At 42.0% G+C, this 12,419-nt stretch overlaps 2 protein-coding genes across 4 annotated transcripts in view; one reads left to right on the top strand and one right to left on the bottom strand.

Annotated features, from left to right (window-relative positions):
• necab1 (N-terminal EF-hand calcium binding protein 1) overlaps window positions 1-12,419 on the bottom strand; it is a 41,751-nt gene that overhangs the window by 2,987 nt on the left and 26,345 nt on the right. Inside the window, exons 10-11 of the mRNA XM_032580629.1 lie at window positions 12,039-12,151; window positions 787-864 (exon numbers count right to left, since the gene is read on the bottom strand). Of these exons, the coding sequence (XP_032436520.1) occupies window positions 787-864; window positions 12,039-12,151 (191 nt within the window). The remainder of the gene's footprint in view (window positions 1-786; window positions 865-12,038; window positions 12,152-12,419) is intronic.
• LOC116731107 (uncharacterized) lies at window positions 3,683-7,246 on the top strand. Of its 3 annotated transcripts, XM_032580627.1 has the most exons (3): window positions 3,684-6,638; window positions 6,770-6,845; window positions 7,059-7,246. In XM_032580627.1, exon 1 carries the CDS (start codon window positions 3,998-4,000, stop codon window positions 5,930-5,932), a length of 1,935 nt encoding a protein of 644 aa, XP_032436518.1. In that variant the 5' UTR covers window positions 3,684-3,997; the 3' UTR covers window positions 5,933-6,638; window positions 6,770-6,845; window positions 7,059-7,246. The 3 variants fall into 3 exon arrangements, with proteins under 3 accessions (XP_032436519.1, XP_032436518.1, XP_032436517.1); XM_032580628.1 differs by lacking the exon at window positions 7,059-7,246 and having other exon boundaries at window positions 3,683-5,632; window positions 5,663-6,833; XM_032580626.1 differs by having other exon boundaries at window positions 6,770-7,244.

Genomic DNA, 12,419 nt, shown 5'->3' with positions numbered 1-12,419 from the left:
TGTTTTCAGTTTTTGACCATGAAGAGGTTCAGAGATAATTTATTTATCAGCACCAAAAATATTCTCCAGCATGCTATTAAAGAAGCAATCACATTATATTCAACGCTTCAGTCGTACATTTTCTGCCAGAATCCAGTATTCTGAACAACATAGTCTGAAAAAGACCAAATTTATCATCCCACAATCTTTTAAGTTCTTTAAAAATAATAACACATCCATGAAATCTCGAGCCTCTGGTTTTTGCAAATATGTGATTGCAAAGGCTTTGGGAACATCTATCACATTCAAGAATCCACAGGAATTCGTTTGAAATGTTTCTTATTTATCTTCACAAGAGTTGCCAATAAATACTATGAGAATATGTATAAACTCATCATCTGAACCTTTAATAATTTATCTATAATTGACTTATTTTTACTTCATGATTGTGAACTCAAATTAAAGACTCAACCTAAAAACTCAAGAAAAAGGTATGATTGCTTTACAATGTACAGAGAATATTAATGTGCAGCACAAGATGAATAAAGTTGTATTTCATAATTAATTGTTAATCGTATTTATCCAATAAATATGAAAAATAGAGTGATAAATGAGAACAGAGGGGGTTAAAAAGTCTTTTTCTTGTTGCTCTGTTTTCCCCATCAGTTTCTTTAAAGTTCAAGCATCAACTGAACCTTCACTGATGAGTCCAAGCAGTAAAAAAAGAGCGTAATGTAGAGTTAATGTGAATCGATCCACGATGCGTTAACGCTGACGCACATGGGTCACACACATGCGGATACTCACTTCTTCCACACGTTGTTGTGTTCCCAGAACTCGTAGAGAATGAAGCGTGATTCATTTGCCAGCCGCTGAACTGCGATGCTGCCGAGTTAAAGACAAAAGAGGGGACACGAGTCATGCAGTTGCTAATTAGTGTTGCTGCATCATGTCCCCCAACAGAGCCCGTGTTTCTAAATTGTTTTCTGCATCCTCGCTGTGTGCGAGCAACGAGGTGCAATCATAACCACAATTAAATTGGAAAATGCAATCATAATCTGGCAACATTTGTGCAGTATTTTCATTTAATCAAAGAAACAAGTTGATAAATATACTATTTAAAGGAAGCAGCATGATAAAGCATGTAAAACGTCACACTCTGCTTCAGGCTGCTGGTATGAGACTAAAACCTAACTGACAGGTAGCTTTAGGACTGACTCAGGTTGAAGAAATGTTTAGTCACAAAGCAAAAAAGATAAACATTTTAGTTCTTAGGGATAAGGAGGAGGAAACATTCATTCTCTCTAATCCTCTGAAGCATGTTGTGTGTAAGCTCTGCTGAAGAACAAGAACAAAACATGACAGGCGAGACAAATATTCTAACACTGCAACACGTTTTCTCTCCCTAATGTGGCAGAATTTCAGCTTAAGCTTATTATCTCATAAAAAACTCTACTTGGATGTGAACTACATAGTAATCCTGCAATCGTGTCAAGAACGATACCACTTCAAACTGCTTCGAAAGGAAGATTTCGTTTTAATTTTACTGCAGTGGCATTTTAATGACAATATATATTTAGTCATTAGTATGGATGAAGGATTCAGGCCAGATATTCACTTACTTAAAACATTTTCCCAGACCGATATGGCATTAGATGAGGATGCTTTCTTTTACTTTAGGTTGAGGATGCAGCAGCTCAAAAAATAATATTTAAGTGTCAAAATCAGGTATGATATTCTAAAGTCAGACTATTTTGAGTAAGATGTGCAGATTTTTCATGTTAAACGGTGTTAAAGTGACAAAAACATGAGGAAAGCATCAACTTAATTTCTAAATTAGTCACCACTGTGCTTGTGGTATTAGAAAAGATTAAGGTTTTACAGGTTCTTCATTATCTTGGTAATTGGTTTCTTTTAATTTATTTTTTCACTCTCTTCTTGTAACAGGAAAGGCCTGCTGCTGTTTGCTAGAGGCTCATCTTTTCTTATTCTTCTTCACCTGATGCGTCAAAAGTAAAACGTTCCATACAACTTTGAAATTTCCAGAGAACTCTTCAGGCAGAGCAGATTCCAGTTACTTGTGGTGTTCCCCAGGGCACATTTCTCAGGCCCCTTCTTTTCTATAGTTAATCTACTTCCCAAATTTTCTGTTCTCATTTTCAAATTCATTATGAATTCGAAACCAGTCTAATGTCTAATATAATTCTATCCTCCCTACTTCTCCCCTGTCTGTTTAGCAAAGGAAAAGGTTCTGGCTTGCTCCAATATTCATCTACGTTGTGCATCTAGTTGGATGCTATAAAGAAGTCACCTTTTTTTGACCAGATGGCATTCCTTGGATTTCCATTCAAAAAAATAATTGTTCACCAAACACAATTTTGATAATATAATTATTTGCGGATTTATAGCTGGCGGATATCAAACCTTTTCTTTGCTAATTTACAAATTAAAGTTGCTTGAGCCAAATTTGCTTCGCTTCAGCAAATGTCGCCAGAAAACATGAAATTTTTTAAAGAGTACTATAAAAAGCTTAACTCTTCATATGACCCTGAACATACAATGCCCACTGTGAACTATGATTGTGGCAGCATCATGCTATGGGAATTGTTGAGGCGCTTATCAAGCTCAAATACATTCACATGCTTTCACACACTAATATTCTCACACAAAGGCCCTTTGTAATTGTAACATCTATAGAAACTCCTCAGACTCCCGTCTCCCAGGAAATAGAAACTTAGTTGATAAAATGACGTAAGACATCAGATGACCACCAGGTGCATCCGTAGTATAGTAAACGAATCTTCCCGTTTTGGATCAGATGCTGTATAGACTCGGTCACAGAAACATCTAGTCTGTAAGGGTAAGCGTCTCCTTTTTTAGCGCTAAAAAAGAATAAAATAAGTAAAGTCTGATTACTTGTACTGGCTGATTTTTCTGCTCTGTGTGCGGTACATTTTTGATCCATTTTCAACAATTGGTAGCAGAGGATGGTTATGTGCTGAGACACGAGCAGAGATTGAACTGGCCGTTCCGGCGCAGCCTGCCGGAAGCAGTGCTCTGGTGTTGGGGCCCCCATAAAAGGTGAGGAAAATTTTCCTTAACAAACACCATAGCATTGTTTCTGTTGGACTGTCTAAATTCCAGAAATCAGCTGTGGTTTGTGTTGCATTCTTCTTAAACCTCTGAATTCCAGCTATCGATTGCTGTTATATTGTGTGTTACTGAGTTGTCTGAAGTGGTCAACCATTGTTCGATTGTCAGCTGTTGTTCGTACTGCTTTTGAGTTGTTTGTCTAAAGGCTTTCGAGTTATTCATAGGAGTAAGGTTAAAAAGTTAGTTAAACAGTTAATAGTCAAAGTAAAGGTCGATTGGCTCTGTAGTGAGAACTGGTCGTCTCCGACTTTTCCTGGACGCGGGAAAAGGAAAGACTAGGTTTTGTCGGTTCTATCCTTGGGGAGTGCTGCCCCCTAAAAGAACGCGTTAGCCAATCTGTGACTTGCTCAAAAAACACAAAAGTGTTGAGAGGGGTCCACCATAGGAAAAAAGATAAGAGAATAAGATAAAGACTGATCGCGATCTGTTCCTCTGCAGAGAAATAAGTGAAGAAAATAAACAGAGGACATCATAGGAGCTGAAAAGCGTGGATCCATTTCTGTGTATCTGTCAGCTGTGTGTGTGTGCCTGTCAGCTGTGTGTGTGTCGGTCAGCTATGTGTATGTGAACGTCTGCCGCTGAGCAGACTTTGCGTGTTTAAATGTACTCTCCTTCGTTTATTGCAATGTCTTTTACAACCATGGTAAACATTCGGGGATTATAATCTGTGGGAAGTTTCTTTATCTCATCTGTGGTCTTTGATTTTCTCGCCGCCGCGCGAGCAAAATCTTTCTGCTGTGTGTGATTTCCTCGCCGCTGTGCGAGCAAAAAAAAAAAGAGAAAAGGAGACAGAGGCTCGCCGCAGTGCGAGGCAGTAAAAAAAAAAAAAGGCAGGAAAGAGGAGAGGTGATCTCTGGGTTTGAATATGGCGCAGGAGGTCGACAGGGAGAAATATGATCCAAAGTGGGGCATCGGGCCATGGATTGCGCTCAGTGAGCAAATAGATGGATTAATAACTTATCTGGGGGAACATGACGAATTCCAAACGGACGGGGACGGACAAAAAATACAAAATAAATTAAAAGGTCTGGTTGAAATGGGTGGAGGCGATTTGCTAAGCAGACAGCCCCTGGGGAAACATTTGCTGCAGGGAATCAACAATTCTAAAAAACATTTGATAGACACTATGCAAAAAGAAGGAGAAGCAGGAGTTTTCACTAACAGAAGCTGTAAAACAAACGAGCAGAATGCTGAGAGAGAACTCAGGCAGAGGGAAGAACTTTTGGTTTTCTGGCAGGGACTTTCACATGCATTTGAACACAAAAAACAAAAAGTTGCCACCAGCTCTGAACACACAAACATAAATACAGACAATTCACTTCCTCCACCATATAGTGGAGACGAAACTCGGCCTTCCCAGGGCATTTATCCCATAGTTAACATTACACAGGGAACTTTAGCAGTCGAGGGGGAGACAGCTACCCCACAAAACGCTCCCGAAGTCCACACTGGGACTGATACCCCGAACTGGACTATATTAGATCAGACCCCGTCCACACCAAATCCCATGGCTTGGTCTCAGTTAAATGACACCTTTGTCAGATCTGCTCAGAGGTTGCAGAACCTGTGTGACAGAGCAGAACAGATGGAGAGAGGAGAGATAAAATCTAATTCAGCCAAAAACGTTCAAATTAAAATGGATGCAAATGGAACGTGGGTTTCAGAGGAGAACCTTACAGATAAAACTGATGAACTGAGAGAGGTCTATCACATCTCGTGCCCTCTAGAGAGCATGCGTGGCTTAGGCCTTCACACAGCAGAAGGACAGCACGCCCTGGTTGGGAGCAACACAGGGGCTTATCCTCTTTTGAAAAACAGTACTGAGGGTCAGAAATACGTTCCTTTTCCTCTAGATGACAGAGAGGCCATAGTAGATAAACTGCCCAGTATTACAGCTGGTGGGAGTCTTTGGTTGGCAGAGTTAGACCTGCTGACCTCTGGAATGACTCTAGCGCTGGGAGATTTCAGAGCAATAATGAGCAGAGCTATGTCTGGCATGGTTATGAGAGACATAGAACACGCAGCAGGGACCCAAAATGTAAGTAATTCTACTCCAGCACATCAATTCATCACACCTTTGGCACGGGAAATAAAAAGGCAGTTTCCACTGGCCACAATCGCTCCCATCACCAGGTTTGAATGGGATTACAGCATGGATCCTAAAGAATACATAAATAAAGCTGCAGAAACCTGGTTCGGAAAAACTACAATTAATCCAAAAGGCCCACACTCAAACTTAACTGAAATGTTTAGAGAGGCAATCTTGAAAGGTGTTCCTGAACAGGTTGTACAATCTATAAGAAACAACCCAGATTTGACAGGGTGCGAGCACGTTAGGTGGGAGAGACATTTGCTTCATCACTTAATAAAGGCACAAGATGAGTTCAAGAAAAAGCAGTCTGACACAAAGGATTTAGAAATTCAACTGTTGAAGCTCCAATTGCAGGAAGCAAAACAAAAATTGAAAAAAAAAACAGATAAAAAGGAACATGTGATGGTTGTGGCTGCAGGTGCCGGAACCCCCACACAGAATGCAACTTCCTGGCAAAACACTAATCAGATTGGGGAGGACTGGTTCCTCCTCCTGTTTTTTCTGTTTCATATCCCCAAAACAGGTACAGAGCGTTTCCTCGTGGGCGGGGAAGGCGTTTGGCCGGTCACGAGGGCGGTGCTCCGTGGAGGGGTCGTGGGGCGCGGATCAGGGGACCACAGCAGGAGGACATATGCTACCGATGTGGACGTGTTGGACACTGGGCAAAACATTGCTGGGCCATACCAAATCACGGGGAACCAGGTATGATCCCCCACAATCCCAATGTTATACCTGGACAGTCTTTTCAGGGGAATAACGAGCCCACACAGAACATCTAGTGACACGCCCCTGGAGACCCACAGCCCAGCATGGGAACTGCAGACCCCATGTTGTCAGCAACACTGGAGGGGAGAGAAACACACTTCCTGGTGGACACAGGTGCTACACACAGCACATTGAACTTTGTTTCTCCCCTTAGTTTGACGTCACAAACTGTATCTTTAACTGGGTTCTCAGGGACAGAACAAAGTCTGCCTTTCACTAAGCCTCTGACCTTCACACTGGGCAATCAGCACCTGCAACATTCTTTTGTCAGCTCTCCCACAACTCCCGTCAATTTGCTAGGAAGAGACTTACTGATAAAACTGGGAGCAACAATTATGTGCTCTGTGAATGGATTAATTGTTTCATTTCCCGATGGCACGTCCCTCCCTTGTGCAAACTTTCTCACGGATGGACAATTTCTCATGCAGCCAAGTGTTTCTGAGTGTGCAGACATACATTGGGGCCTTTTAACGAACTTACCCTCCAGCCGTCTAATGTCAACGTTTGTGGACTGGAAACCTTGGCTCCTGTGTCTGCGCTCCTACGTCTCTCCTCCGGATCCCCCCACGTGACCCTGTTCTACGACAGAGACGTCTCTGAATGGTACCAGGAACCTTTCCTTTCCACTTTGGAGGAAACAACCTGGGAGGTAAAATCTCAGATATTTATGTAGCTCCAGTTGGTGTAGCTGCTGCTGTCTCTTTCACAGAAACGCAGTCAGAATGTTATCAAATATCTGATGAAGCTGTGCCTCACATCTCTCTCTGTTTGCACCCTGAGCACCAAGCAAAAGAATTGGGCCCAATGATGAAACGCTCCCTGGCAGCCACAGATTGGATTGCGACAGCAGTGCCAGGTTTGTTTTTCTCCCCTTCTCTTGACACATATAAGATCAGCTTTTCAGGGTCTGAAACAGTAGAACTTCATCATGAACATGTCCAGGCATCACGGTAGGGAAAAATCAGACCACTCTTCAGCAGAACATATGATAACATCTATGCCTGCATCTCTCTGGGCGGAAACGCCTACGGATGTGGGGCTGGTCTCCTGTTCTCCTATTCCATTTCAGGTGGACTCTGAGAGACCCCTCTGGATTCCTCAGTATCCACACAAATCCGCAGCTGAACAGGGCATCGCAGAGACAATAACAGGACTGATTGAGGCTGGAGTGCTGGAACCCTCACAGTCTGACTGGAACACACCCATTTTGCCAGTGGAGAAAAAAGGATGTTTTGCAGGACTGTCCTCTCCCTCCACAAACGACCCTCATCCAATATGTGGACGACCTTTTGCTGGCCGCACCAACCGCGGAGCTTTGCGTTAAAGCCACCTCCCTGGTTCTGGCTCACCTCCATCAAAAAGGTTTTAAGGTCAGTAAAAACCAATTACAGATTGCACGAAAACAGGTTTCATTTCTGGGCAGAATAATTTCAGCAGGAACAACGGGGATCTCTTCCTCACACAAGCAGTCCATTTTGCAACATCCGAAACCCACCAGAGTCAAAGACATGCTCTCCTTTCTGGGTTTAACTGGCTACAGCAGAAGCTACATTCCGTCTTACACGGATCTGACCCAGCCGCTTCGAGCCTTGGTTAATGAACAAGGCATGAGAAATCTGAATAATCTCCTCTTTTGGACAACTGAGGCAGAACAAGCTTTTATAGCTGTAAAACAACACATGTCGTCCGCTGCAGAGCTCTCCATGCCAGACTACACTTTGCCGTTCTTTCTGGATGTTTCTGTTACAAAACTGGCCGTTAACAGAGTTTTGTATCAGAAAAAAGGGGGTGAGAGACGAATCATGATGTATTTATCTGCAATTTTGGACAAAATGGAACAGAGACATCATCCCTGCACACAGCATGCTGCTGGTGTAGCCAAATTGATACAAAAAACTGCACATATTGTCATGGGACATACACTGCAAGTGTTAACTACACACAGCGTGGTGGCATATGTAAACTCACAGAGTTTCACCATGACGGCGTTGAGACAACAAAGGCTTTCCAAAGTTCTGGAAGCTCCAAACATTTCATTCACTCATGAAGGCATAAATATGGCAGACTGTTTTTCAGAAGGAGAACCACACGTGTGTGCAGAACTTGTGGCAAAGTCAGAAAAGGTAAGACCAGACCTGGAAGCAACTCCCTTGATTGGACCAGAGGTGAGACAGTTCTTCACAGATGGTTGTTGTTACAGACACCAAACACAAGAACTAAGAGCTGGTTTTGCAGTAGTAGAAAGCACAAAAGCAGGCTTTCTCACAAGAAAAGCAGAAAGACTGGAAGGAACAGCGTCTGCGCAGAGGGCAGAAATAAAAGCAGTGATCGAAGCGTTAAAGCTTGCCCAAGGATCACAGGTAAATGTGTACACAGATTCCGCTTATGTTGCAGGAACAGTGCATTTGGAACTTTGCCAATGGATGAGGTGGTAAGATGCCAAAAGGGGGTGCCACTTGAAGAGAAAAACATGTGGAAGCGACGAGGCGCCACTGAGACAAATGGATGCTGGAGGGGCCCAGACGGCAGGTTAATTCTGCCCCCTGGGAGGAAACAGGAGCTGTTTCAGGAAGCTCATGGGGTTGGACATGTGGGAACTAAACAGATGATGCATAATCTTAAAGACTGGTGACAACCCCAAATGATCAACATGGTGAAACAGTTTGTAAATAATTGTGAAATGTGTGGACAGGTTAACCCTAAGAAAACTTTGAAGCCACATCAGGGACAGTTTCTTCCACTCACAGGTCCAGGGAAAGAGGTTGTGTTGGATTTCACTGACATGATAAACACGGTGCAAGGCACAAGATATTTGCTGGTTTGTGTTGATGCTTTCACAGGATGGCCTGAAGCGTGGCCAGCAGCGAGAGAAGACAGTAAAACTGTCATAAAATGCCTGATCAACCATTACATCCCCAGGCACGGTTTTCCAGAAAAAATCAGATCAGACAATGGAACCCATTTCAGAAACAAGGACCTGCAAACAGTGGAAGCTCATCTTGGTTTGAAACACAAGTTCGGTACGGTTTATCACCCGGAATCCTAAGGCAAAGTAGAACGAATGAATCAAAATTTAAAAACAAAATTGGCTAAAGTTTGTGCACAAACTAAATTAACAGTGACCACGGCGCTAGAAGGACTTAAGGCCCTTAGTAAAACGATGCATGAGCACTCTGGAGTTTCAAACCCCTTGGATAAGTGATTCACTGATCTGTTTGGAAAATATAAAGAAATCATCATCTCTTTGCTCTTTTCTGTGACAACTTTCCTTGCCCTCCTGATCACCTGTGGTTGCTGCTGTGTTCCCTGTCTGAGGTCATTGGCGGTGCGGTGCATCACCTCAACCATAGAGAAAGGCAGCAGTAGTGATGGAAATCCACCTGCCTATCAGATGTTTTCCCGGAGACGTCAAAGAACCGTGAAATTCCAGATTGCCAGAGTTTAAGGGCAGTACTAGTATCCAGTGACAAAAGAAAATTTTCCTTCACTTTAATGTTCTTTATATAATCCATTGATTTCGCTTTTGTTGTGTTTTTTCTTGCAGAATGAAGTCCAATCCTTTCTGGGTGTGCCGGGGTGTGAGACTGTGGGCGCCTTCCACGATTGTTGGACCGAGTTACAGCCGAAATCCCACACTGAAGCCTTCCAGGCACTGTCGGGGTTTCCCAGCGACCGCGCCGGCTCTACATCTGGACACACGCAGAAACTGATTTGACGTTGATAGGTCTCGCTATAGAGAGGCTGCAGTGATTTGATTTCATTACAATGATTAAAGTTTGATCAGAAAACATTTTTACTTACTTTTAATCCTAGTTTAATCATGCCAGTGTATTTTGAGTGTACTGCCTTTAATCCTGATTTACTTTATTGATTTGATGTTTTACGAATGTGTTCATTGTTCTGTGCCTTTCAATACTCAGAATTCTAAGCTTTTCTTACCATTTCATTCCGGTTCACTTTGCATCCTTTTCGTAGTTCATTAACTTTTACATATTACATAGAAATCTCACCTTTTAGTCTTCTAACAATGTGTTCATTTTTGCATACTACCTAACATTTCACTGATTTTACAACTAATTTCAACCTAACACTTCACTATTGCATTTTTATCAAGTTCCACACATATCCTAACATTTTGTTCACTTAGCACTTTGGTAGAACTTAACAACTTCGTAGCTGTGACTTTTCACCTTGTTTTTTAAATACTAACAATAAAAAAAATTATATATACAAAACCTAACACAAAATTTTAGACTTTGCTCTTTTGAGTTCATTACCCTCCTGTGGCATGGCGTTGACCTGAGGTAACTACAGAATGAATATAATGTAAAATCAGACATATGAAGTAATAATGACAACATTTGGTTTCAAACAGTGCAATGATATTCTGCGTGTGTGATTACAGACAAATAATAAAATAATAAAAAAAAAAAAAAAAATGATTAAGACAAAACTCACAAGACTACGGATAACATTTTATTGAAAATAAATATAATAAATAAAACAACAGAAACAGCTGACATAGTCATGCCATGGGTGGTTGACTAACATTTCCCTAAACCCTAACACCCTTCAAAGTTTTGTTTCTATTTGTGCATTTCTCCAGATTGTAAGGGGGACATTGTGATTTTTTCCACCGCCTGCTGAGGCCAGGGGTGCCCTGTCCGTTTTTACCCCCAAAATATGTGATGAAATGAAATGAAAAACATTGGTGGAGGATGCGGGAGGATGAAGCCTCAGGGGGAAGTTTTCCGGAAGGGACAATGTCTACTCGAGGATGTACAGCCCCCCTCTTTTATTCTTTTCGTTATTTTCCATTTCTCTTGTTTTGTGTGGTCTCGTTGAGACCAAAAGGGGGAGCTGTTGAGGCGCTTATCAAGCTCAAATACATTCACATGCTTTCACACACTAATATTCTCACACAAAGGCCCTTTGTAATTGTAACATCTATAGAAACTCCTCAGACTCCCGTCTCCCAGGAAATAGAAACTTAGTTGATAAAATGACGTAAGACATCAGATGACCACCAGGTGCATCCGTAGTATAGTAAACGAATCTTCCCGTTTTGGATCAGATGCTGTATAGACTCGGTCACAGAAACATCTAGTCTGTAAGGGTAAGCGTCTCCTTTTTTAGCGCTAAAAAAGAATAAAATAAGTAAAGTCTGATTACTTGTACTGGCTGATTTTTCTGCTCTGTGTGCGGTACATTTTTGATCCATTTTCAACAGAATGCATGATGCTGCATTCCCAATGCTGACCAAGAAATAGTAGAGGGGGAGGTAGATGGAGTAAAATACAAGCTAATCTCGGAAGAAAACAAGCAGGAAATACACTAAAAAAGCGAGGTCACCTTCTAGCAGCACAACGCCATAAAAACACAGCAAGAGCTACAATAAGAAGGTTGAGACTAAATCATATTCATGTGTTAAAATGTGATCCAAATATAATTGAAAATCTGTGGCAAGACCCTCCATCCAATGATACTGCAGTAAAAACTTCAGTTTTGACATGTTCAACCACGGTAGAGGGATTTGTAAAACTCCATCATTTTTCACTACACCGATCTATCACCTAAAATTAGGGGTGCATCGATTTATCGACCAGCCGATTTATTGGTGCCGATTTCCTTAATTTTGGGAGATCGGTGAATGGCTGATTTTTACATGTAAAGCCGATCTTGTCCACCGATGTTGTCAACCTCGGCAAATGATAAGGTCTAAAAATCAACCACTGTGCTTTTCTTTTCTGCTGTGAGAGAGTTTTGACTGACAAAACCGGCCAACCAGATCATGTCATTTACAGTTAACAACAGTCACCCCATTGTTGCCAATTCAGCAACTTTTTTGATATATTGAGCAACATTTCATTTGGTATCGGCCAAAATTGGAATTGGTAAGCTAGGCTTTTTAAAAAGATTGGTAATCAGCGAACGGCACCCCTACAAACAATCCAAATAAAATACAGCTTGTATTCGTAACACACATGAAGCACGACATACAAGCTCAATGGAACAAAGGAGAACGGGTAACAGAGGAAAAAGAACTGACTGTAAGCATCCTGTCTGGGCGCAGGCACAATCCATGTACTGCCTGAGAGCCAATCGAAACTCCTCCAGCTCCTCCTCCAGCACTGACAGCTGCCTCTGGACTATTAGGATGTGCTGTGAAGACAACACACACATTCAAAATGTCAGCTTGCTTCTGGTATGGTTAAACCATCAGCCTGTTCAGATGATGAATCACAGCTCTAAAGCATAGACAGAGGTGGGTTTTGACTTTCTTTCTTCAGACAATAAGAAAGAGAGGGCTGTTGGAGCTCATCCTCTGGTTGAGAGGTGTGAAGAAGGGGAAAAACTTGGTTTAATCGGGACAACAGAGAGCTTGCTGATAATTTCCTGAGGCTGATGATTTGACAGGCACAACGGCAGA

The sequence above is a fragment of the Xiphophorus hellerii genome, chromosome 13 (assembly GCF_003331165.1).
Source record: "Xiphophorus hellerii strain 12219 chromosome 13, Xiphophorus_hellerii-4.1, whole genome shotgun sequence".
Lineage (NCBI taxonomy): Eukaryota > Metazoa > Chordata > Actinopteri > Cyprinodontiformes > Poeciliidae > Xiphophorus > Xiphophorus hellerii.
The sequence above is the reverse complement of the archived record's forward strand: the minus strand, read 5'-3'. Positions and strand labels throughout refer to the sequence as shown.

Excerpts from the sequence above, each read along its gene's own strand:
- LOC116731107 (XM_032580627.1), top strand. The coding sequence starts at position 3,998 with ATGGCGCAGGAGGTCGACAGGGAGAAATATGATCCAAAGTGGGGCATC.